At 43.3% G+C, this 27,691-nt stretch overlaps 1 protein-coding gene across 1 annotated transcript in view; it reads right to left on the bottom strand.

Annotated features, from left to right (window-relative positions):
- Positions 1-27,691, bottom strand: part of LOC111978017 (proteasome activator complex subunit 4B-like) — a 109,039-nt gene that overhangs the window by 44,377 nt on the left and 36,971 nt on the right. The window contains 17 exon segments of the mRNA XM_070448206.1: positions 4,213-4,367; positions 6,792-6,848; positions 7,046-7,101; positions 7,223-7,318; positions 8,928-9,085; positions 14,002-14,217; positions 14,484-14,551; positions 14,760-14,928; positions 15,107-15,257; positions 19,837-19,991; positions 20,130-20,316; positions 21,310-21,575; positions 24,304-24,396; positions 24,735-24,857; positions 25,439-25,513; positions 25,717-25,780; positions 27,423-27,572. Of these exon segments, the coding sequence (XP_070304307.1) occupies positions 4,213-4,367; positions 6,792-6,848; positions 7,046-7,101; positions 7,223-7,318; positions 8,928-9,085; positions 14,002-14,217; positions 14,484-14,551; positions 14,760-14,928; positions 15,107-15,257; positions 19,837-19,991; positions 20,130-20,316; positions 21,310-21,575; positions 24,304-24,396; positions 24,735-24,857; positions 25,439-25,513; positions 25,717-25,780; positions 27,423-27,572 (2,239 nt within the window).

Raw genomic sequence — 27,691 nt, 5'->3', positions numbered from 1 at the left:
ACTAGACAGTAGTTCATTACATAGGGAATAGGCCCAGCCTTGGTCTAGACAGTAGTTCATTACATGGGGAATGGGGCCCAGCCTTGGTCTAGACACTAGTTCATATACATAGGGAATGGGACCCAGCCTTGGTTTAGACAGTAGTTCATTACATGGGGAATAGGCCAGCCTTGTCGGACTCTAGACAGTAGTTCATTACATGGGGAATAGGGCCAGCCTTGGTCTAGACAGTAGTTCATTACATAGGGAATAGGGCCCAGCCTTGGTCTAGACAGTAGTCATTACATAGGGAATAGGCCCAGCCTTGGTCTAGACAGTAGTTCATTACATAGGGAATAGGGCCCAGCCTTTGGTCTAAACAGTAGTTCATTACATGGGGAATAGGGCCAGCCTTGGTCTAGACAGTAGTTCATTACATAGGCGAATAGGGCCCACCTTGGTCTAGACAGTAGTTCATTACATAGGAATAGGGCCCAGCCTTGTGTAGACAGTAGTCATTACATAGGAATAGGGCCCAGCCTTTGGTTCTAGACAGTAGGCTATTACATAGAGATAGGGCGTAGCCTTGGTCTAGACAGTAGTTCATTACATAGGGAATAGGGCCCAGCCTTGGTCTAGACAGTAGTTCATACATAGTGAATGGGACCCAGCCTTGGTCTAGACAGTAGTTCATTACATAGGAATAGGGCCCAGCCTTGGTCTAGACAGTAGTTCATTACATAGGAATAGGGCCCACCTTGGTCTAGACAGTAGTTCATACATAGGGAATAGGCCCAGCCTTGTCTAGACAGTAGCATACATGTGGAATGGGACCCAGCCTTGGTCTAGACAGTAGTTCATTACATGGGAATAGGGCCCAGCCTTGGTCTAGACAGTAGTTCATTACATAGTGAATGGGACCCAGCCTTTGTCTAGACAGTAGTTCATTACATAGGGAATAGGGCCCACCTTGGTCTAGACAGTAGTTCATTACATAGGGAATAGGGGCCCAGCCTTGGTCTAGACCACATATGTCAGAGTCAAGGCCCGCGGCCACATCCGGCCCGCGGAAGGTTTTTACGGCCCCTGGATGATCTTGATTTATTATTAGAACGGCCCGCAGACCGCAGCAAGCGGCAGCCCGCAGATCTTTTACACGCACCAATACTACATTTCCACAAATGCCAACGGTGACGCACCGAGCAGTAGGCTGCTTTCATTTCAATATTTATTGGCACAGCAGTCGTCAAGCATCACAGTAAAATTAACTTTCAGATACCCATCAAAAAGGCAAAACGGAAGGTGGACACTGAGAACCGGGGGTTTCAAACAAGGTGGAGTCGGATATATGTCACGGAGGTAAGCTGGAAAACCTGTGTGTCTTCTGTGTGGAGAAAGTGTGGCGGTACTGAAGAGTATAATCTGAGACGACATTATGAAACGAAACACGCGGACAAAACAAAGAATATGGACATGGAACAAAAGGCTACAAAAGGCAGAGGAATTAAAACGAGGCCTCAAATCTCGACAGGCTCTGTTCAAAAAAGCCAAATCACAAGGCAGGCTGCTGTCAGGCCAGTTTTATTTTGGCAGAAGAGATCGCTAAATCAGCCCGGCCATTTACGGAGGGGGATTTCATCCAAAACTGCATGATTAAAGTTTGTGACGAAGTTTGCCAGAAAAAGGCAACTCTTTTTAAATGTGAGTCTGAGCAGAAACACCATTGCCGAGAGAGGAGACCAGTTGTCCATCAACCTAAAAGAGCAGCTTGTGAAAAAGGGAAAAGATTTCATTGCATATTCCTTGGCTGTGGATGAGAGCACCGACATTTCTGACATTGCCCAGTTGTCAATTTTCATCCGCGGAGTGGACTCCAGCCTAAGCGTGACAGAGGAGTTTTTGGCTTTACGTCCTATGCATGCACAACTACGGGCGATGATTTGTATGAAGAGGTGTCAAGATGTGTAAATGAGATGGAGCTGCCTTGAAAAACTCGTGGGTTTGACAACCGACGGAGCACCTGCGATGTGTGGACACAGGAGCGGACTGGTGGCGAAGATACGGGAAAAGATGCAAGAGGAAAACGCGACAGGTGAGCTGACAGCTTATCATTGTATCATACACCAGGAAGCGTTGTGCGGTAAAGCCTTGAAAATGGAGCATGTAATGAGCATCATCACGCGCACAGTTAACTTTATCAGAGCCAAAGGTTGAATCACGCGCAGTTCAAGGCATTTCTGACGGAGTTAGAAACGGAGCATGGTGATTTGCCTTATCACACAGAGGTGCGATGGCTAAGCCAGGGAAAGGTGCTTCAAAGATGTTTCGAGCTTCGTGAGGAGATTTGTCTGTTCTTGGACAGCAAAGGGAAAGACACAACACAACTCCGAGACGAAATGTTTCTGTGTGAAATGGCTTTTCTGTGTGACATTACGAGTCATCTGAATGCAATGAACTTGCAGCTGAGCGTCGGATCATGTCATCTCTGATATGTACAGTACAGTGAAGGCATTTAAAACCAAACTGACTCGTGGGAGACGCAGATGCGGAAAGAAAATTTGAGCCACTTTCCAGCTGCCAGACCATGAAAGAGAAGCTCTCTACCAGTGTGTTCCCGAGCGCACAGTTGGCTGATAAAATAGGTATGCTTGCCGCTGACTTTCGACGCCGATTGCTGACTTTGAAGCACAAAAAAGCAGGTTGGAACGCTCGGTAACCCATTTGCTGTTGACGTGGAAAGCTCACCACCAAACCTCCAAATGGAGTTGATTGACCTCCAATGCAATGATGCACTGAGGGCAAAATATGCGGCAGTGGGTGCTGCGGAGTTCGCCCGTTTCCTCCCCGACACAATGCCCCAGCTGCGCATCCAGGCTGCTCAAACGTTGTCTATGTTTGGCAGCACATACCTGTGTGAACAACTGTTTTCTTTGATGAACCTGAACAAAACATCACACAGAAGTCGACTTACTGCTGAACACCTCCACTCAATTCTGAGGATTTCCTCAGCTCAGAGCCTTACCCCGAACATTGATGAACTTGTGGAAAAGATGGGACACCACCAAGTATCACCCTCAACCTCAAACAAGTGAACATTACTGTGCAATCACATATTTAGAGTTTTTACTCAGTTCAAGTTTAAAAGTTAAAGTTTAATATTTGTTTTCACTGCATGTTACTTCTCCTTAAACAAGTGTTGTTTTTGATTAATAGATTTTTGCACTTTATTTTATTGTATTTCAATCCAATTATATTTTAAAAAATTTCAGTTGAGTGGATGATAGAAAATTGCTATTATTGTTTTTTCTTTGAAGTAAATTTAGCCCACTTTTGCTAAATAGAAAATATAGGCTACTGATGGTGCCTTGAATACCGGTTTCTTTCATTTAATGTTCATGTTATGGGGATTTTATATAAAGGAAATTTGTTTGTGTTCTGTTGAAAATTAAAGATTACTGACAGAGCCATAAGAAAATATTGCTTTATTTATCTGATCATATTGGAATATATTTGTTAGGTTTTCAGTAGGTTCAATTAGGTTCACTAGACTATATGCGTCATTTAAAATTTTTTCAATGAACATTCGAACAGTCCGGCCCTCGGCTTGTAGCTAAATTTTTATTTGGCCCTCCGTCCATTTGACTTTGACACCCCTGGTCTAGACAGTAGTTCATTACATGGGGAATAGGGCCCAGCCTTGGTGTAGACAGTAGTTCATTACATAGGGAATAGGGCCCAGCCTTGGTCTAGACAGTAGTTCATTACATAGGGAATAGGGCCCAGCCTTGGTCTAGACAGTAGTACTAATTTCTCTCCTCCTGTTCCACCTAAAGCTTCATGCAGGAAGCAGCACATCAGAGCCCTACTGATCGACAGAGTTATGCTACAGCATGAGGTAGGACCTCTGTCTGTCTCTCTGGCTCTCTCTGGCGCTCTCTGTCGTGCTCTGGCACTCTTGCTCTCTTGCCTCTCTGGCGCTCTTGCTCTCTGGCGCTCTCTGTCTCGACCTCCACGGCTGGGCCCTATTCCCTATGTAATGAACTACTTTTGGCAAGGGCCTTGTACTAATCAGAAGTCTACACTAGAATAAATTCAAAATGAAAAACTAAACTCTTACAAATATATGTTAGATAAGTCTGTGGGTGCCTTACATGACCAGCATTCATTCACTGAAGAGAAATATGTCATTCAATCACACAAGTTCCACCACGGCGTCCTAGCTATATCTCTCACCCTGTTCTCCATGGACTTCTTGACCAGGTTGAAGCTCTTCCAGCGAGAGTCAAACTCGTGTTTTTGGGAGCCTTTGAAGTGTAGCAGGTCACTGATGATCTTGATGATGGAGAATAGAGACTTGGTGTCGTCCTCGGAGTGTTCCAGAATGTGATCTGGGGACATAAAACAGAACCAACCGTTATGTTGACATGAAGTGAAATGACGTAGATCGGTTTTAGGGGGCGGTTTTAGATGTCTTTGTTTAATTAAAAAWATATATATTTAACCTTTATTTAACCAGGAAAAGCCCAGATAARCCACCATATGTGACAATGCTAACCTTCTCTGGCAGAGTTCTAGCTCTGGTAAAGGTCATGAATTTAGTTTTTTGTACATTCAAAATCAGTTTGAGACCATAAAGGGAATGACTGAAAAGCAGTCTGGAGCTCTTCAACAGCCTGAACCAGAGAAGGAGCACATATATATWCATGTGCTCCTTCTCTGGTTCAGGCTGTTGAAGAGCTCCAGACTGCTTTTCAGTCACTGCAGGACTCCCTTTATGGTCTCAAACTGATTTTGAATATACAAAAAACTAAATTCATGACCTCTGAATATGACTGTATCATCTGCATATAGATGTAACTTTGCTGGTTGCATCCCATTTCACATATTAGGTCTTCATGTGAAGACAGTGATAAGACACAAAGACATTTAAAAAAACATTACATCTGGACAGCTTTACACTGTTAGTTACATCTGGACAGCTTTACACTGTTAGTTACATCTGGACAGCTTTACACTGTTAGTTACATCTGGACAGCTTTACACTGTTAGTTGGGGTTAAGTTGTGGTTACAGACAGGAGGCGAGGGGGGAGACACTATTAGGGTTAGAGACAGGAGGGAGGGAGGAGACACTTTTGGGGTTGAGTTGTGGTTGCAAGAGGAGGGGGAGGGGGCACTATTGGGGTTGAATTGTGGTTGCAGAGGAAGGGGGAGGGGGCACAATTGGGGTTGAATTGTGGTTGCAGAGGAAGGGGGCACTATTGGGGTTGAATTGTGGTTACAGAGGAAGGGGGAGGGGCCAATTGGGGTTGAATTGTTATTTACAGAGGAAGGGGGAGGGGGCACAATTGGGGTTGAATTGTGGTTAGAGAGCGGAGGGAGGGAGGAGACACTATTGGGTTGAGTTGTGGTTACAGACAGGAGGAGGGACACTATTAGGGTTGAGTTGTGGTTACAGACAGGAGGGAGAAGACACTATTAGGGTTGAGTTGTGGTTACAGAGGAAGGGGGGAGGGGGCACTATTGGGGTTGAGTTGTGGTTACAGACAGGAGGGAGGAGACACTATTAGGGTTGAGTTGTGGTTAGAGACAGGAGGGAGGGAGACTATTAGGGTTGAGTTGTGGTTACAGACAGGAGGGAGGAGACACTATTAGGGTTGAGTTGTGGTTACAGACAGGAGGGAGGAGACACTATTAGGGTTGAGTTGTGGTTAGAGACAGGAGGGAGGGACACTATTAGGGTTGAGTTGTGGTTACAGACAGGAGGGGAGGGACACTATTAGGGTTGAGTTGTGGTTACAGACAGGAGGGAGGAGACACTATTAGGGTTGAGTTGTGGTTAGAGACAGGAGGCAGGGACACTATTAGGGTTGAGTTGTGGTTACAGACAGGAGGGAGGGACACTATTAGGGTTGAGTTGTGGTTACAGACAGGAGGGAGGAGGCACTATTAGGGTTGAGTTGTGGTTAGAGACAGGAGGGAGGAGACACTATTAGGGTTGAGTTGTGGTTACAGACAGGAGGGAGGGACACTGTTAGGGTTGAGTTGTGGTTACAGACAGGAGGGAGGAGACACTATTAGGGTTGAGTTGTGGTTACAGACAGGAGGGAGGGACACTATTAGGGTTGAGTTGTGGTTACAGACAGGAGGGAGGACACTATTAGGGTTGAGTTGTGGTTACAGACAGGAGGGAGGAGATACTATTAGGGTTGAGTTGTGGTTACAGACAGGAGGGAGGGACACTATTAGGGTTGAGTTGTGGTTACAGACAGGAGGGAGGAGGCACTATTAGGGTTGAGTTGTGGTTACAGAGGAAGGGGGAGGGGGCACTAATTAGGGTTGAGTTGTGGTTACAGACAGGAGGGAGGGACACTATTAGGGTTGAGTTGTGGTTACAGACAGGAGGAGGGACACTATTAGGGTTGAGTTGTGGTTACAGACAGGAGGGAGAGACACTATTAGGGTTGAGTTGTGGTTACAGACAGGAGGGAGGGACACTATTAGGGTGAGTTGTGGTTACAGACAGGAGGGAGGAGACACTATTAGGGTTGAGTTGTGGTTACAGACAGGAGGAGGAGGAGACACTATTAGGGTTGAGTTGTGGTTACAGACAGGAGGGAGGGACACTATTAGGGTTGAGTTGTGGTTACAGACAGGAGGGAGGAGACACTATTAGGGTTGAGTTGTGGTTACAGACAGAGGAAGGGAGGAGACACTATTAGGGTTGAGTTGTGGTTACAGACAGGAGGGAGGAGACACTATTAGGGTTGAGTTTGTGGTTACAGACAGGAGGAAGGGAGGAGACACTACTCACGTAGCAACTGCCTCATCACTCTACAGATAGCATCTCTGTAGTTCTCTCTGGACACATCTGGAAGAGGAGAGAGAGTTGAGGTTTTACATAACAACATGCACGCAAACATGTCTCTGGAACAATAAAAATCAACATATAATTACTGCTGTCACCACAACAAGTGAGTGATACTGCAAACTATGAAGGCTCAAGGACCATTTTGTCTGTTACCAAGGCCTCAGAATAATGACTATGAGCTAAAGCATGCAACTCACCATAAGACACTCCTGTGAAGAGGTTGGTCTCACCCAGATTCACCATGCTAGTCACCCTGCCAGAGAAAGAGACATTTCATAGTTAAAACACACTGTAGTAAAACACTGACAACTATTGATGTAAAAAGGGCTTCATAAATACATTTGATTAATTAAGCTTGACTGTGTACTACTCACAGTTCTGGAATGGGCTCTCCTCGCAGCGGTGGAAACAGACTTCCTGCTCCGAGAAGGCAGTGCTGTACGATAGACAAACTCTGTAGGACGTCATCCCTGAAAAATGGGATTAGTTACATGCAGGGTCCACAACACTGACTACACATTATAAAGCAGAACGGAGGTGTTTTAAGTGGGGAGAACACGTTTGAAACAGAGTGAAACCACCTAAACTTGTCGTGGGACAACAGGACACTAGTTGGTTCTTAGATTAGTGTAGAGCACTTTTGCAGTCACAAAGCAAGCCAAGATATAGTGCTCAGAATTGTTTTTAAACATGACAATTTTTTTTAAAACATTTACTTAAGAAAAACAGTTCTGTTGGAATGAGGTTTGTGCAGTAGGCCTAATACATTATCACAGCATAATGGCTATATGCCTGGCCCGCCAACATTGTTCTTCTCAGACCATAGCATATTTCAAAATTTGAGCTGTGATAACAAAATAGATCAGTTGGTGTACCTTTAGCGAGGCACAGCTGAGCATAAATTGAAATTATTTGCTTTTTTATTTTACAGGAATGATGGTACCGGCATCTGATGGTCATGGTGCTTTCAAGACAACAGAGAACTAGATCAAATAATGACGTCAGTGATCTTCAGTCAGAACAGTCGGAGCCTTAGAAAGATGCCAGAGTTTCTGACTTGGATGGCCTGTTCAAAGATTCCCGGCCCCAGTTGTCTGGAACGCTCGGGAAGTCGTAGATTTCCAAATTCCCCAATGTTTTTGAACACGGATTAGGTCTCAGTGAAGGGAGTGAGAGGCAGGCAGCCTCTCACCTATGACCAGAGAAAGTTAAATATTTCCTCTACATTAAATAGACAATGAGCTGCTGTTAATAATTAAAACGCAGAGCTATAGATACACTTGACTACTAATTCATTAGCAGATGCAGCAAGAGTGGAAGTAGAGAGAAGCGCATTTTTATGTTTTGTAATAGTGTTGACTAAATACAGTGTTGACAGTGCTGAATAAAGTCACTCATAAAAACAGTAGCTCTTTGACAGTCTCCCTCTGGTAATAGGTTTTAAAGTATTCAGATCTCATGTAGGCTGAGTATCGAAACCAATGGCGTAGCGGGGATGTGGATAAGCTGTAGTAGAGCATTTGAGCTATTCGATTTGGCCAGAGCAGTAGCACACTTGATATTAGCACAAGATCTCCATGGATCCGCCCGGTACGCTGAGTTTGTCGTTTCAGACAAATTAAATGGTTGAAAATGGGAACACTTTGCCTACCAGGTGCAGCAGGGCTTCTGAATCAGGAGCACCTACCGTCAACAGCGCAACACACAAACATAACAAAAATWAAAGGAGCTCAAGCCTTWATGYCTTTATCATTGGATTTTCTACAGAAATGTTTGGTGATTGACTAGGAATGCCTTGGAGATCACGATCGACCGGTTGATGACCACTGGTGTACAGTATCCTATCCAAGTCTGCTCCAGACTTGTCGTGGTCTGTTTAATGTGCCTTCACCTGGCAATCCCCTAGGTCCCAACTATTCATTAGGGCATATCGTAGCAAAACGTTTCGCAAATGAAAACAAAAATGTGYGTTTCTTATTGGACAAGTTTAGGTAGTCTTACAGTCCGTTTTCTTCTGTTTGATAACTGATGAATAGGACCCTCTTACTGCCTTCACACAGTCTGTTTGTMCCCCCTCACCTGGTCATGTCCCGTTCCCCCTGGGCGTATCTCTGCAGTCGCAGCAGCTCTGGCTGTAAGATCAGGTCCAGAACATAGAACACAAATTTGGTCTCCTCCACACTGGGGACGTGCCACTGGATGTTCAGGTTCCACAGGTCCCCCGGACGACCCCAGTCCTRGACAGAGGGAGAGAAGGTTGAGATCAATATATAATATTATATACACTACTGGTCAAAAGTTTTTGAACACCCCCATTTTTCCAGTTTTTTTTATTAATGTAAGCAGTTCAAGTCCAGTGAATAACCTGMAAATGGTAAAGGTAAGCAGTAAACTGCCAGAGGTCAAATATAATAATAATAATTTTAAAAATCATGTAGTTTACCAAAAACTGAAAAAGAWTGTATTTTTCAGAGTTACAAAAAAAGGCATTTTCAGGGAACAAGTAATGGGTTAACAACTTACAGCTGTTCTGCAGCAATGGAAGTAAATTAAGCCTCAAAACTTTGGTTGATTACTTACAAACCCTCTGTCTGTATAAAAGCAGTGTTGGAACAGAGTGTTACTACACCTTCTYAAGCATTATTTGGACAGTGTTGTACTGCAGGAAGTAGTATATTGCTATTAAAATGGTGAGAAAAAGGCAATTAACAAAGGCAGACAGACAGACCATTATAACCCTTAAAAGTGTGGGTCTTTCCTTTAGAGAAATTGCAAAGAGAGCCAAGGTGTCAGTGAGTACAGTTTCCTACACCATCAAAAGGCACTTGGAAACTGGATCGATACATGCTAGAATCACCYTTGCCAGCAATTACAGCTATGAGTATTTTTGGGTAAGTCTACGAGCTTTGCACACCTGGGTTGTACAATATTTGCACATTCTTWWAAAAATTATTCAAGCTTTGATAAGTTCGTTGTTGATCATTGCTAGCCAGCCATTTGAAGATTTTCAAGGCGATTTAAGTCAAAACTGTAACTAGGCCCCTGTTGGGATGTGCTAAACTTTGAACATTGAGATATTAAATGAATGATAGGAAATGAGACTGGGTTATGTTAGAAGTTAATGGTTCTCAGAAGAAAGAAGGCTTTGGAATGTGTTTGATGGAGGAGAGGAGAGCGATGTGTTGATACAGGGAAGACAGATGGACATCTGTGTATTAGATGAAAGAGGGTTGAGGTCAGGAGGTGAGGAAAGATTATCTTAAGAGAGTAATAAATGTTTGGAATCCTGTTACCCTCTTTATTAGCTTCCTGTAGAGACATAAAATGTAAGGATTGAGAGAAAGGGGAGTGTCTTAACTTCTTTGGGGTAGGKGGCAGTATTTTCACGTCCGGATGAAAAGCGTGCCCAGAGTAAACTGCCTGCTACTCAGGCCCAGATACTAGGATATGCATAGTATTAGTATATTTGGATAGAAAACACTCTGAAGTTTCTAAAACTGTTTGAATGATGTCTGTGAGTAGAACAGAACACATATGGCAGGCAAAAACCTGAGAAAGATTCCAACCARGAAGTGGGAAATCTGAGGTTTTTAGTTTTTCAACTCTTTGCTTATCCAAGATAGTGGAAATGGGGTCACTTCCTACGGCTTCCACTAGATGTCAACAGTATGTAGAACCTTGTTTGATGCTTCTACTGTGAWGTGGTGGAGAATGAGAGGGGATTGAGTATGGTCTCTCCCAGAGTGCCACGAGCTGACCATGCGCGTTCATGTGAGAGTTAGCTTGAGTTCCATTGCATTTCTGAAGACAAAGGAATTCTCCGGTTGGAAAATTATTGAAGATTTATGTTAAAAACATCCTAAAGGTTGATTCTATACTTCGTTTGACATGTTTCTACAAACTGTAATATAACTTTTTAAAGTTTTGGGGAAATCTGACACAGCGGTTGCATTAAGGAGAAATGGATCTAAAATTCCATGCATAAGAGTTGTATATTTCATCAATGTTTATTATGAGTATTTATGTAAATTGATGTGGCTCTCTGCAAAATCAACGGATGTTTTGGAACTACTGAACGTAACGCGCCAATGTAAACTCAGATTTTTGGATATAAATATGAACTTTACCGAACAAAACATACATGTATTGTGTAACATGAAGTACTATGAGTGTCATCTGATGAAGATCATCAAAGGTTAGTGATTMATTTTATCTATATTTCTGCTTTTTGTGACTCCTCTCTTTGGCTGGAAAAATGGCTGTGTTTTTCTGTGACTTGGCTCTGACCTAACATAAACGTTTGGTTTGCTTTTGTCGTAAAGCCTTTTTTCTTCTTCTTTTTTTTTCTTTTTAAATCGGACACTGTGGCTGGATTTACAACAAGTGTATCTTTAAAATGGTGTAAAATACATGTATGTTTGAGGAATTTTAATTATGGGATTTCTGTTGTTTTGAATTTGGCGCCCTGCAGTTTCACTGGCTGTTGACGAGGTGAGACGCTACCGTCCCACATACCCTAGAGAGGTTAAGTAGGATGCATATAAACGGTGAAGTCAAATCTTTAGCTGTCTGTTTTCAGCTGTACAGAACCTTTGGGGAATGATTAAACTTGGTTAAAGCTTCTATAGTGTMCGTGAGTTATTTACTCTGAAAAATAAGAACCTAACACCCCTCAAGAACATTCAATGTCATCTTGGTAAGCAACWCCAGGGTATATTTGGCCTTGTGTTTTAGGTTATTGTCCTGCTGAAAGGTGAATTCCTGTCCCAGTATGTGTTGGAAAGCAGACTGAACCAGKTTTTCCTCTAGGATGGTGCCCCCCCCACCCGAAAAAACTCCCTAGTCTCTGCCAATGACAAGCATACCCATAACATGATGCAGACACTATGGTTGAAAATATGAAGAGTGGTACTCAGTAATGTGTTGGATTTGCCCCAAACATAACACTTTGTATTCAGAACAAAAAGTTAATTGATTTGCCACATTCTTTGTGCAGTTTTACTTTTGTGCCTTARTGCATGTTTTGAAATATTTTCGATTTTGTACAAGCTTCCTTCTTTTCATTCTGCCATTTAKGTTAGTATTGTGGAGCAACTACAATGTTGTTGATCCATCTTCAGTTTTCTCCTATCACGGCCATTMAACTTTTTGTATATTTTTGGAGCAGGTTTTCATCAAGGATCTCTATAAAGGACCCGCGAACTCCCCAGAGCAGCATCTACGCATTATCGACGCTCGGCCTTGGGGCAAATCCTAAAGATGGAAGCACATTTTGGCTGAATCGGTACGTCGCACACATAAATACGCACGCACGCACACACACACACACACACACACATATATATATATGTATATATATATATATATATAGAAAACACACCCCACACACTGTTCACAAAGCCCTGCTTGTCTTGCAGTACGGAGACCTATCCAAAGAACAACAGACAAGACACCTTATCATCTAGTGCCATAGAGACTTTAATCCATTGAGCTAGCCAACAAGCAGCTCTCTCCTTCCTCCTGAAGTGTGCACTTGTTCACTACCCCCCACACATTTAAAATCATTGGATTGATGTAGGCAGTATCCATATATAGCAGATATTTCCTTTCAAATCGATGAAGGGAAGTGAACAAGTGCACACTTCGGGAGAAAGGAGAGATTATGCCTCTACTGAGATGACATAATAGGATCACACTCAAAGACCTTCCATAGAGAGGGATAGAAGGCGCACTTGCCACAAAATCCTGTCATGGCATGAGTGGCACCATGGAGGGATTTCAACATGTAAAGGGACTTCCTATGGGCAAAGATGGGAGGTGTCCCCTCAATCTATCTCCATGGGCCCTTCTCATTGACTATGTGGACAAGAGGTGGGCTGCGRGAAGCCTGAGAGGCAGGAGGGAGAAACAGAGGAGAGTTGTGTAACTGTCTGGTGGGTTAACAAGGTAACAAGGTGTTCACCTATACAATTATTCATTCATTCAGTCATTCAAGGTTTATACAAAATATCCATTCAACAGAGAATTGCGTCCGAAAAACAATAGTCCAAACCCCATGTCTCTACCATATATGGTTCAAAAGTTAGATGATTTACTTTGAGAATTTAGCATGTATAGATGGAATGGAATGTCGTCACTGCTCCATAGAACTCTGTGGCGTTGCTTCGTGGCAGAACAGCGCCAACTTCGAACACCAACTGACAAGCTAACTAGTGGCTGCAGGTTCGTGAGTGAAAACAAGGTATTTTTCTAAATGACATCCGCAGAATACAAAACAGGGACTAAATATATATTTATTTACAAAATTAAACAGACCGAATTCCAATATTCACCCTCCACTAAGACAATCAGATCCTGTTTCATGGTGTATGGGTCTTTCCCTCTAATCGCAATAGAAACAGCCCCTCTCAATGTTGATTTATCGCCAATATAGCCAAAGAAAGTCAAGAATATGGAGATTAAATGACTAGAGGATCAAGCTTATTTTGATTGGTCCAACCCGCGGAAACACCTCCAAATGGTACCACCTCACAACGCAAAATATGGAAAAGATACAACCAAGAGCAGCACAGTCTAAACTAGCTATGGTCACAGCAAATTAACGTTTTTATTTCATCAACAACGTCAAGTACAAGTATATTAAGGTTATAATATTGTAGAAAAAAATCGAAAAGAGTAATTCAATGTGATTTATAATGACATAGGACCAAGGAAAAACTAATGTTTTGACAAATTTTGTAGTAACCTCTTGAATTGACCCGTTTTTCCTCTACATTGTAGAGCCATGAGTGAACATCCTACACACTTTCTATCACAAGGTCCAGAGTGGCTGATCAAACCGATCAGGAAGAGATCACATAAAAAGTAATAAAAGTAACACAATTTGTGATAGAAATGGACAGAAGCGCTCTACAATCGCCATTGTTTGGGGTCTGTCTGGGTTACAAAAAGTTATTCGCACTAAAGAGAATGTTGTAGAAATTTGGTAAGCAGGAATTTAGAGAATGTACAACTAAAAGTAAAGTTCTGAACTTGATACCTTGTGGGTAGGTAGGTAGTCCTATATGGGCTGGTACACTGCAGTTCTCTGTGGGGAAGGTGAGGGCTATAGAGCCCCTAACACCAACCTTAGTACCTCTAACCCTGTACGTACCTTGATGGGAAGGTAGTCCTGTGTGGGCTGCTGAAAGCTTCCTGGTACACTGCAGTACTCTGTGGGGTAGATGAGAGCTGTAGACCTCAGGATATGATGCAGCAGGTTACAGGCCAGGGTGTAGCCCTGTTTACACTTCAGATGGAGGGTCAGCTGCAGGATCTGAACCAGCTGGGTGCTGTAGGGGAGGATCTTGTCCCCGTCCACACGAGTCACCTGGGGAGGACAAGGAGACAACAGGAGGGAAGGAGGGTTAGGAGAGAACATACAGGACCACCCTGTGTTCTGTTCATTAAGGCACAAAAGGAAAACGTTTGAAAACATTTGCAAAATAAAATAAAAAATGAGCTTTCTTATTGGACAACTTTAGGTAAGTAACTCCCCCGTTTCAAAAGTGTTTCCTGTTTGGTGTCTAGTCTACTGAGAGGTGAAGGGAACAAGCGAATGTCTCAGTCAGTATGGATGCAGGGTGATGACCTCACCTCTGACAGTAGCTGAAGGTTCCATAGTAACTCCTTATCCAGTTCCTCCTCACTCAACACCTCCTCATCTGGAAATCAACAACCAAGAAACAGAGTGAGATACTCCGAGACCAACACAGAACAACGATCCATTGATTCCCACTTCTCCCCAACTCTAACCCCACCATATCAAAATCAACAACAGTCTCAAATTAAGACCAAATCCAGATTGGCTTTATAGCCCTCCACTCCAACAGAACACATCCAGAACACATGTCCGGCTTAGTGAGCACTTACTGACAGCGAGCTGGTTTATGGCATTGCAGCAGTGTGGTACCAAAAGCTTCAAAGACTGTGCAGGGTGAACCTTGGAGGCTGCTCTGCACATGTCAGCCACCATCCTGCCAGCCACACGAGTCTCAAAGATGTTGGTGGTGGCAAAGATGAAGACCTTCTCCAGAGCCACCTGAACAACACAAATGAACCAAAGGATACATTCACATGCATGTATCCAATCACAATCGCATGCATGTACAGTGGCTTCGGGAAAGTATTCAGACCCCTTGACTTTTTCCACATTTTGGTACTTTAAAGGACACACACAGTGAGAAAGGCATAGGTGTACAGTGAGTTATGTGGCCTACCTTGAAGATATCTATAGAGCACTGTGTGAGGATGGTGCTGAAGGTAGAAGATAGTCCCAGCTCCACCAGGCTCTCCAGATGGGTCATCTTCTCTGTCTCTGTCTCCTCTCTGGTCTGCTCTAGAGTACTGCTGTCTATCAGGGCAAAACACCTGGGGGCAGATTCACAAAACATTACTTACAAAAAAACGTAAGAAGTTTAAGAGAAAAAAAAGAAGTAGTTCATAAGATAGCTCGTAAGTTCAATTCGTCAAAATGTTCTTAGGAATTTAACGTTTTCTTATGAACTTTATAAACATCTTATGTTGCATTGACATTAGTGACGTGTTTGAAACCAATAAATAAGCCGATGTGACAGGGATGATAGGATTTGGCCCACTATAATAAAGCGATATTTCCATTTATATTACATTTATCTGCACCATGTCTCAATATTTGTTTTTGTAGTTGGCTTGCGAACCCTTCATAAACAAAAACAAACGTTATTTGTTCACACATTATAGCCATCAGACTAGCTATATCAAAAACTAAAATGGATAACCAAGGAAAGCACAATAAACAAGAGCTTGAAGTGATGGTGGAGGAAATAGCAGCCAGGAAAAGGTTGCAGATGGGGAGACTAAAACTGCGGGGTCACGGCAGAGAGAGAGGATGGGCGAGAGTGGCCGAGGCAAGGGACAGTGTCTGCCGACGGGGGTATGGCAAGCGACAGTGACGCCGCCGTAAAAAAATAGTGGTCTGACATCAATTCGGCTGCTAAAAAGAAGGGAGCTGAGAGACCATTCATATGGACCAGTGAGAGAAGGTGTCGTCCATGGTAGGAGAGGCGGTGGTAGAGGGACTGCGCAACCGGTAAGTTGGGTAGCTACGTTAGCTAGCTAACGTGTAACAACATTATAGCCAACATAGCTAACGACGTTAACATCAGCCAAGTTCCTCATTGAAAATTKATGAGCTAACACTAGCTATTTAACACTTCTAGAATATTGTAATATATTGTTAACTAGCTAGCTAGATAATGCGGGTTTAATTAGTTTTCTTGCTGTACTTAAATGTTCGGTAGCCAAGAACATTTCCAAGAAGAAATCCTAAAACATTATTTTCAAGAATCCCATTTCTTCTTAAAAACTTCTTGTCAATAGGGGGGCGCCATTTCGACTTTGTAAAAATTCGTTCCCAAATTAAACTGCCTCGTGCTCAATTCTTGCTCGTACAATATGCATATTATTATTACTATTGGATAGAAAACACTGCCCGAGTTACACCAGGAACGCACAATCCCTCCATCAGTGCTCAGACTGTCCGCAATAGGCTGAGAAAGGCTGGACTGAGGGCTTGTAGGCCTGTTGTAAGGCAGGTCCTCAACAGACATCACCGGCAACAATGTCACCTATGGGCATAAACCCACCGTCGCTGGACCAGACAGGACTGGCAAAAGTGCTCTTCACTGACGAGTCGTGGTTTTGTCTCACCAGGAGTGATTGTTGGATTTGCGTTTATCGTCGAAAGAATGAGCGTTACACCGAGGCTGTACTCTGCAGGCTCATCCGCTGACACCCTACAGCATGCCAATGCCACAAGCCATACTGATCGTTCTGTGCATGATTTCCTGCAAGACAAGAATGTCAGTGTTCTGCCATGGCCAGCGAAGAGCCGGATCTCAATCCCATTGAGCACGTCTGGGACCTGTTGAATCGGAGGGTGAGGGCTAGGGCCATTCCCCCAGAAATGTCCGGGAACTTGCAGGTGCCTTGGTGGAAGAGTGGGGTAACATCTCACAGCAAGAACTGGCAAATCTGGTGCAGTCCATGAGGAGATGCACTGCAGTACTTAATGCAGCTGGTGGCCACACCAGATACTGACATACTTTGATACTGACTGACGACCCCTTTGATCAGGGACACATTCTTCCATTTCTGTTAGTCACATGTCTGTGGAACTTGTTCAGTTTATGTCTCAGTTGTTGAATCTTGTTATGTTCATACAAATATTTACACATGTTAAGTTTGCTGAAAATAAACACAGTTGACAGTGAGATGACGTTTCTTTTTTTTGCTGAGTTTATATGGGAATTAACAGAAATATATGCAAATTATTATTAATACCATTTAAATGTAGATGTTTTTTGCATTGGATATATTTACCATATCATATGGAGACAGAAACAATAACCTTTTAAGTAGACAATTGCAAATTACTAAATCCTTCCAACAGAAATTTAAAAAAACAATTTAGTTATGATTTGAACTTTAATTAAATGAGTTGACTCTTCACATGGGATGATTTCACGTAACAACAAAAGGGAATATTGAATGATCCATCGCAYCTCGCAAAGACATTTTCAACATACATCTGTGAAATGATAGTCTAGAAACTAAAGCTTTGGTTGTCTTCCTCTCAGGCTTCCATGTCTTCTCCCTGGACCTCCTCAATGTCCACCTCTTGAACATCAGACTCTGATGCCTCATCTTCACTGTCACTTTCCAACCTTGTTGAGAATGGCTCGTTGTCAGGCTCAAAAAGCCTCAATTTGACCAGATGGCCATCAATTCTTCAACCCTTGTGTTGGTCAGCCTGTTGCGTGCTTTGGTGATTGTGTTCCCAAACAAGGACCAGTTACTTCGCCAGACTGCCAAGAACCTTGCCCTCATCCAGGCCAAGGTGGCGAGACACGGTAATGATGACACCATAGGCCTTGATGATCTCTGCACCAGACAGGATGCTCTTGCCAGCATACTTGGGGTCCAACATGTACRCTGCGGCGTGTATGGGCTTCAGGCAGAAGTCTTCMYGCTTTTTKATGTATTTCAGAACTGCAGTTTCCTCTGCTTGGAGCAACAGTGAAGTGGGCAGGGCAGTACGGATTTCTTCTCTTACATCTGCAAGCAGAGTCTGAACATCAGACAGGATGGCATTGTCTCCCTCAATCCGTGCAATGGCTACTRCTATAGGTTTCAGGAGTTTCAGCCAAAATACACTCTCTCACAAAATACATTATCCACGAGGATCCACTTGATGGGGCTGTCCATATCGGCAGACTGTGATACGGCCATTTCTTGGAGACTCCTTCCCCTCCAGGAGACTGTCAAACATGATGACACCACCACCCCAACGGGTGTTGCTGGGCAGCTTCAATGTGGGGATCTTATTCTTCTCACTTTGCTTGGTGAGTTAGATTGCTACTATAACTTGATGACCCTTCACATACCTAACCATTTCCTTGGCTCTCTTCTAGAGTGTATCCATTGTTTTCCGTGCCATGCTGTCCTTGAGGAGCAAATTCAATGCATGAGCAGCACAGCCATTGGGTGTGATCTGAGGGTAGGACTCCTCCACTTTTGACCAAGCAGCCTTCATGTTCACAGCATTGTCTGTCACCAGTGCAAATACCTTCTGTGGTCCAAGGTCATTGATGACTGCCTTCAGCTCATCTGCAATGTAGAGACCGGTGTGTGTGTGTTGTCCCTTGTGTCTGTGCTCTTGTAGAATACTGGTTGAGGGGTGGAGATGATGTAGTTAATTATTCCTWSCTCACGAACATTCGACCACCCATCAGAGATGATTGSAATACAGTCTGCTTTCTCTATGATTTGCTTGACCTTCACTTGAACTCTGCATCCAGAAAATGAGTAGATAAAGCATGTCTGGTTGGAGGGGTGTATGCTGGGKGAAGAACATTCAGAAATCTCTTCCAATACACATTGCTTGTAAGCATCAGAGGTTAACCAGTTGCMTACACAGCTCGAGCAAGACATTCATCAGCATTTCTCTGACTACGTTCCTCCATTGAGTCAAAAAACTTCTGATTCCAGGAGGACCATGAGCTGTTGCTATTGATAAGGTGTCTGATTCATCATTTTCACCTCGAATAGAAGTAGAGGGACTTTTGTCAGAGGTTGCTTGTTGTGAGCGCTGAGGGAACTTTCTAAAATTGGCCAGATGATTCGGCATCTCCATTGCATTCTTTACATATGATTTGGCACAGTATTTGCAAATGTACACAGCTTTTCCTTCTACACTAGCTGCAGTGAAATATCTCCACACATCAGATAGTGCCTGTGGCATTTTAAGAAAAAGATAAGATAAGAAAAAATATATACAATTCCATGTACAGATCAATAGTTAACCAGTTAGATTAAACAACTTCTTTGTAAGATAAATGTTTTAATGAAACATGTATGGAAACAGGTGAATTAACACGCCTCAGTTAGCAGGCTCAAACAAGCTAAAACCCACATTGTAGCAAAAACTAGCAAAAATTGTTAACAAGTTAGAAATTATTTAAACACACTTTGATGTAGGCTACTATTTACTACTTAACAAAAAATATTCACCCCACCTAGTATTGTAATCAAAACTTACCAGAAAGCATGTAGTCCTTGGCTCAGACAGTGTAGTAGTGTGGGCTCAATAGTATCTCATTAGTGTGCAAGATCTTGAGAATCAGCTGCACATGTGATGGAAGAATGCACTGTGCATGCAAAGGGTTGCAATTCCATTGAATTGGGGATAGCTTAACCAAAATATGTCACAAGACCTAGAATTGCCTTATGCATATCCCACAAAAAAGGTTCAATGTTATAAGCTAACATTTTTGAATAATTTAAGCAAAATTCCCCAAATTCCAGGGCTTAACTTCCCATGGACAAATTCCTGTAAAAATGTACCGTAAAGTTTCCAATCCTTTGCAACCCTACCTGAGTCCTATATTGACTTCCTCCATACTCATACCTGTCCATGAACTGAAGAACAAAGTCCTCAAACTCTGCAGAGGCTGAGCACATCTCTCTCTCCACCGATGTCAGGTCGCTCCTTTCATGAACAGCAGAGGAGCAGTCCACCAAAGGCACAAGAGTAACAAACGTAGCAATGAATTGGAATGTTATCTGCAGAAAGGAGGGAGAGCACACTTAGACTTGCAACACACACAGAGACAACTTCCAAATGATGACAATATCTGTACCCAAGCAACCCCAGGGTAGGAGGCCTACAAGAGCTTATTTTCTATGAACTCTATTACCCACCATGCACTTGCTGAAGTCATTGGGGTCAACACCGGGCAGAGCCCTCATGAGGAGGGGCAGCATGTGTGTGGGGCCCTCGGGGAAGCGCTGCCCCCCAGACACCAGGCTGCGAGCCACACCAATCATACAGCTCAGGGTGGCAGTCAGCTGGTGGGGCTCTGTCAGGGTCTCCATAGCAGGGTAGGTTCTATAGAGGAAGACCAGATAAATTAGTGCTGGGCCATATATCCTATCTTAAGGTATGCTGGTATGGATCCACATGCCGGTATTGATCTTTTTAATAGTCTATAACAATATAATAAATAAAAAGTTCAACTTATGAGACTACTTTACTGTCAGGTTTGTCCTAGCTTGGTTGAGGAGAAGTCCATCAGCATGGAGAAAGCCTGCTAAAGCCACTTAGGATTCACTTGCCATCCTAGGGTCATTCACTACTTAGAAAATTATTAACTTCTATTTTTCATAAACATAAAACACCAGTGTTGGAAACAGTACCCAATTGTCATACTTGAGTAAAAGTAAAGATACCTTAATAGAAAATGACAAGTAAAAGTGAAAGTGACCCACTAAAATACTACTTGAGTGAAAGTCTAAAAGTATTTGGTTTAAATATACTTAAGTATCAAAAGTAAAAGTCTAAATAATTTCTAATTCCCTATATTAAGCAAACCAGACGGCACCATTTTCTTGTCTTTAAAATTTAGGGGCACACTCCATCAGTCAGAAATAATTTACTAATGAAGCATTTGTGTTTAGTGAGTCTGCCAGATCAGAGGCAGTAGTGATGACCAATAATGTTATCTTGATAGGTGTGTTATTTGGATCATTTCCCTGTCCTACTTAGCATTCAAAATGTAACGAGTACTTTTGGTTGTCAGGGAAAATTTATGGAGTAAAAAGTACATCATGTAGTGAAGTAAAAGTAAAAGTAGTCAAAAATATAAATAGTAAAGTACAGATACTCCAAAAAATGACTTAAGTAGTACTTCAAATTATTTTTACTTAAGTACTTTACACCACTGTAAAATACCACCATTCTGTCAAAAAAATATGGTGATATGATATTTTGGCTATATCGCCCAACCCTAAGACAACAGATCTACTGGGAACCGCCCCACCAAAACAACGACAGGGGAAACACTGCCCATTCACTTCTGACTGACTGCTTGATTTCACTCACTTCTCCAGCACTGGTGGTATGACAAGTTCAGGTCTCATGAGGGCCAGGTTCTGCAGGGACTGAGCAGCATCCAGACTGCCCGTCTTACTGAACATGGCCAGCAGCACCGGCTGCATCATACTCTCCACGAACGCCGTGATGTCCGCCTCCGTCAACTTGTGGCTGTCCGGTACCGGAGTGAGCCACGTGGGCTTCCGGTAGCGCTCCCGGTGGAGCCGTCTTACCACGCTGGCCGGGAGGCGCTGCAGCAGCTTCATCAACTTCATCTAGGGACAGAGATAGGTGTGAGGACTAGAGAGACCGGTATCAGTACATGAGATAGGTGAGGATTCGAGAGACAGGTGTGATGACATTATTTTACCTTATTTCAACAAGGAACACAGACTGAGACCAAGGTCTCTTTTACAGCTGGGCCCTGCGTATACATGTTTACACATAGAGTTTAGGTACAATGATTAAGAAACTACTCCAGACAAACAAAACGATCACAGATAACATAAAAATACAGCAGCAGATTGTTACATTTACACACAGGTCATTCCCCTAACAGCACAAGAACTTGCATTACCCGAAGCAGTTACAATCAATACAAAAATCCTCCAATAAATGTTTAAAATGGGCAAGGGAGACAAGAGTCCCAAGTTTAAGTTTAGTCTGCAGGCTATTCCATAGGCAAGGAGCGTAAACAGGAAAAGGCAGCCATACCCAACTCTGTGGAAATCGCATGGACCTCAAGTGTAATCCATGCTTGAGACCTGGTTTTAAGAATTCTAATTATAATAGTGATGAGTGATGATAAATAAGAAGGTAGTTTATTCAGAAGTGCTATATAGACAAACACGAGAGCATGTTGTTCTCGTCTCACGGACAGCGAAGTCCAACCCACATTTTGATATAAAACACAGTGGTGAGTTCTGTAGCTAGCACCCGTAATAAACCTAAGTGMRCAATGATAAGTAGCATCCRGCGATTTAAGTGTTGATGCCGTAGCATGCATGTAAATAATATCCCCATAATCTATAACAGACATAAAAGTAGCTTGCACAATTTGTCTTCTATTTGTAGAGGWCAAACATGTCCTGTTTCTATAGAGGAAGCCTATCTTGATTTTTAGCMRTTTACAAAGTTCGTCAACRTGCATTTTAAAAGACATTTGATCATCCAACCATATCCCTAAGTATTTATATGCAGAGACCTGATTAATTTGAGAGCCATCTAAGCTCATGAGGGACAGAGAGACAGGTGTGAGGGACAGAGAGACAGGTGTGAGGGACAGATACAGGGTTAGAGAGAAGCTGGACGGGAGGCAGATATGAGGACAAAGACAGACAGGTACGTGACAGAGGGGTGTCAGACAGTGTGGTGATAGCGTGCCTTCCATGGTTGAGGTAAATTACATTTAGTATCTGTAAGTACACTGAAATTGAGCACAGCATGGCTTTAGAACCAATACCCTGTCAGGACAGCATGGCTTTAGAACCAATACCCTGTCAGGACAGCATGGCTTTAGAACCAATACCCTGTCAGGACAGCAATGGCTTTAGAACCAATACCCTGTCAGGACAGCATGGCTTTAGAACCAATACCGTCAGGACCAGCATGGCTTTAGAACCAATACCCTGTCAGGGCAGCATGGCATTTAGAACCAATACCCCTGTCAGGACAGCATGGCTTTAGAACCAAATACCCTGTTAGGACAGCATGGCTTTAAACAATACCCGTCAAAGCATGCTCAACCAAGCCCTGTTAAGGACAGCATGGCTTTAGAACCAATACGCCTGTTAGAACAGCAATGGCTTTAGAAGCCAGTACCCTTGTTAGAAAGCATGGGCTTTTAAGAACCAATAGCTGTTTAGAAACAATGGCTTTAGAACCAATACCCTGTTAGAACAGCATGGCTTTAGAACCAATACCCTGTCAGGACAGCATGGCTTTAGAACCAGTACCCTGTTAGAACAGCAGGACCTTGTGTACGTTCCCTAATCCACTAAACCAACAGCTACTAAGGGGCATGGAGAGACTGACTTGCACAGAAACTTTAAGTATGGGTTCAGGTCAATTATTGATTTTGCACAGGTTTATCTCAGGTGAGTTGAACCCATACATTCTCAATAAAGACTGAAATATCTCCGTCCCAGATTCAGTTCCCTTATTGGGTGACAGAATGAGATATCTTGGGAATGTCGGGGGCTGGCCAAAGGCATTTGATGAATTCTAAAAAAAAGACGTGTCTTTCTACGTCACTATAGCGACGAGGACTAGATTACAGGTACATTACTGTCTTACTTTAGCCGACTCAGGATGCATGGTACTTTTATATTGGACACAGATCACAAGAGCGTGAGATTGTCTGTTTCCATTCCCCTACACTGCAATAGGACTAACTCCTGAAAACAAATCAGGAGAACATCTCACCAGTTGATGGGGTTCAAAAACTTTGAGCGTTTGCTTTAGCCTGCCTGGAGTGCAGGATGAGCAGGGTGTGCATTTTTGTGACCATTCTATTGCTTCCATTGCGTCAGGCAAGCTCAATGAATCCCAGGTTAAGTATTGGTAATGGAATCAAGGTCTGAGTCCCTCTGCCATAAATAAAGGATTGTGTATGACTGTGAAGACACAGCTTGCAGCCTGAGACTCTGGTCTGATGACGGAGGTTGGATGTTTCTAGAAAAGAATGGCATGAGCCCCGGATATCTGGCTGACCTTTTATAGCACTGCTGGCAGCTCCCGCTCTCTTATGTGTCATCAGGGCATTATTTCTGAACGAACGGTATGTACACAAACCCCTGAGGCTTGGAGAGGGAACTGCCAGGAGGCCTAGGGAAGCTTCCGGAGCAAAGAGAAGGGGAATGGGAATGTGGGGCACGTTCAGAGAGCTAGTCACTTTCACTGTGATTTGAGTGTGCAGGTATGCCAGTGCAACGAAAGGTTTGTTAGGAGAATGAGATGCCCGTCTGGGTAAACATTGTAGAAGTGAGCGCTGCAGTGACTCACCAGCCAGCGTCCATGGTTGGATGGGTGGAAGAAAGACGTGATGCTGTTGAAAAGGCCACTGAGCTGTGCCTGGGCATGTTTACTGGGGCCTCCCTGCCATCACACAAACAACAGATGCTTAACAACATGAAAAACAAAACGGATTATTCCATTAACACAACTATCATTCCATCGTGAGCCAATGCTAACTAGCGTTAGCCCAATGACTGGAGGTCTACCGGAAACAGCAGTATCCAACAGAATAGCACTATGCTTATTCCAGAGTATTATGTTGTGTTGTGATCTGGCATTGTAGGATTACTGTATTTTTACCCCTCTAAAAATGATTGACTTAATTTCCATCCGTCAATTATACATGAAAACATTGAAATAAACTTGAAGAGCTATAAAAAGCATTGATTGGGCAACACTGATTGTGAATAGTGACTGACCAGTAAAGCGGAGACCCAGAGGACCACGTGTGCGACATCGTAGGCGTTTGTCAGGTATCTGGGAACCAGCATCTGACTGGTCCCCACCGGGAGGTTCAGACTACGCAGCACTCTGGTGAAGATCTGGAATCAAAAAGGAGAAATCCATGTGAAGAAGATGAATACTTTACTGTCGAGTCATTGAATGCATTGTCCAATTACTTTTTCTGATCACAGGATTTCATATTTTTGTGGGATTTTTAAAATAATTTTCATCCATTTCATTACATCACATTTGAGATCAGGGCATGTTGGGMAATAATATAAAAACATGGCGAAAGACATGTCGCAAGCCAGGAAGACCAACAGGGAAATGTGATACAGTAGTTAGAGCCACTAACAGGCAGCACTTTCAGTGACTGTCTGGTCTGCTATGACATGCACACCAACAACTAAGGTCACAGGTCAAATGAAGAGGGTAAGATTTCAGCATGTTGCAAAAACACTTGACACTCCCAACTGGCTCACTTGGCCCTAACCCTTCAACGTTATGCATATCTGTATTGCTTACACCTTATAGATCAGTAAACATCAAAGTGTTAAGACCAAGGGAATAGGGGCAGGGAGTGAATTGGGACCTGCTAAAAGAGACCATTGGGGTGGAGTAATGGGGTAGTTCTATAGGCACAGCTAGACAAATGTTATTGATGGAGGAGTGTCCATACCTTGGGTATATATGGGTCCCAGTCAATGTAGCCAATGTTGTCGTTGGCCAAGCGGGCAAACAGGTTGACAAGATGCTGTGGGGAAAAACAAATGAATAAGGAAAACTTTAATTGAGGAATATCTAGCGAATAGTTAAAAGTTCTGTATCAAAAGGAATGTTGGAAACTGTACTACAATAGCYTGGTTCCAGATCCGTTTGTGCCAACTTGTCAAGACAGCATTCGGCTAATACTACCACACACCAGTATGTCAATCAAGTGAATGTTGTCCAACTTACCACCTCCCAACCTGGAAGGTTCTGTACTGCCACCCACAAGCTGATGAGCTCATCAAACCACAACCTGGTGATCAGAAAACAAACTCTCATACATACTGAAGCATACTGCACACACACACACATCTCATAGCTGAAGCATACTGCACACACACACACATCTCATAGCTGAAGCATACTGCACACACACAATCTCATAGCTGAAGCATTACTGCACACACACACTCTCATAGCTAAGCCATGCACACACACATTTACCTCTTCCAGAGCAGAAGCATACTGCACACACACACACATCTCATGAGCTGAAGCATACTGCAACACACACAATCTCATAGCTGAAGCATACTTGCACCACACACAATCTCATAGCTGTAAGCATAGTGCACACACACAACTCATAGCAGAAGCATACTGCACCACACACATTCCATAGCTGAAGCATACTGCACACACACGTCTCATAGCTGAAGCATACTGCCACAACACACATCTCATAGCTGAAGCATACTGCACACACCACACATCTCATAGCTGAAGCATAACTGCAAACACCACACACATCTCATAGCTGAAGCATATATGCATACACACACACACCCTCATAGCTGAAGCATACTGCACACACACAATCCATAGCGAAGCATACTGCGCCACACCACCACACATCCATAGCTTAAGCCACTAATAGACACCTCAAACACACACACACACACCACACACACACACACACACACACACACCACACACACACACACACACACACACACACACACACACAACACACACACACACACACACACACACACACACACACACACACACACACACACTCATACTGAACAATAACTGCACACACACATCCATAGCTGAAGCATACTGCACACACACACACACAATACATCTCATACTGAAGCATACTGCACACACCATAATACATCTCATAGCTGAAGCATACTGCACACACACCTCATAGCTCATAGCGAAGCATACTGCACACACACCACACACCTCAAGCTGAAGCATACTGCACAAACACACACACACCTCACATAGCTGAAGCTAATACTAAACCAAAAAAGCGACACACACACACACACACACACACACACACACACACACACACACACACACACACACACACACACACACACACACACACGACACACACACACACACACACACAACACACACACACACACTCAACACATACGCCACACACACCCAACAACACAATACTCGACACACAACAACTGAAGAAGCACACACACCTCATAGCTGAAGGCAGTTACACGAAGTGCGACACCACACCAAGCACATCTCATAGCGAAGCAGTACTGCCACACAACACCCCACTCTCAATTAGCTGAAGCATACTGCACACACAACACATCTCATAGCTGAAGCATACTGCACACACAACACATCTCATAGCTGAAGCATACTGCACACACACAATACATCTCAACTATGGCATTTACACAGTGTTCATATTTGTTTTTTTTATTAAAGAATAAAATTGAAATGGTCATTTAAATCCAAGTTTTGGGAAGTCGTAAGGTTGAAATATTTCAGAAACGTTCCTGTAATCAGAAAGGAATAAGCTGGAAGGGGATCCCTCAACTGGGATTTCTGAAAAACCTGTGCACTTTGGGAGTTTCCGTAACTATGCAACCCTATGGGGAGGTGGCAGAGGTGTGTGTTCTCACTTGAAGCCCTTGTGGTGCAGCTCTGGGGGTAGGGTGGTGGGGAGGAAGAGCTCTAAGTATCCTATTGCTCTCTGCATGGTCACGTCAAATGGACAGAGCAGTGGACGCCACTCCTCCAACATCTCCTGGGTGGCCGACTCCGGAAAATACCTGAAGAATAAAATAAAATATCACAAAGGCCTGTATTTATAGTGCCATCATAAAGGCCTGTATTTATAGTGCCATCATAAAGGCCTGTATTTATAGTGCCATCATAAAGGCCTGTATTT

The sequence above is a fragment of the Salvelinus sp. IW2-2015 genome, linkage group LG18 (assembly GCF_002910315.2).
Source record: "Salvelinus sp. IW2-2015 linkage group LG18, ASM291031v2, whole genome shotgun sequence".
NCBI lineage: Eukaryota > Metazoa > Chordata > Actinopteri > Salmoniformes > Salmonidae > Salvelinus > Salvelinus sp. IW2-2015.
Note: the sequence above shows the minus strand (reverse complement) of the source record. Positions and strands in the feature narration are given on the sequence as shown.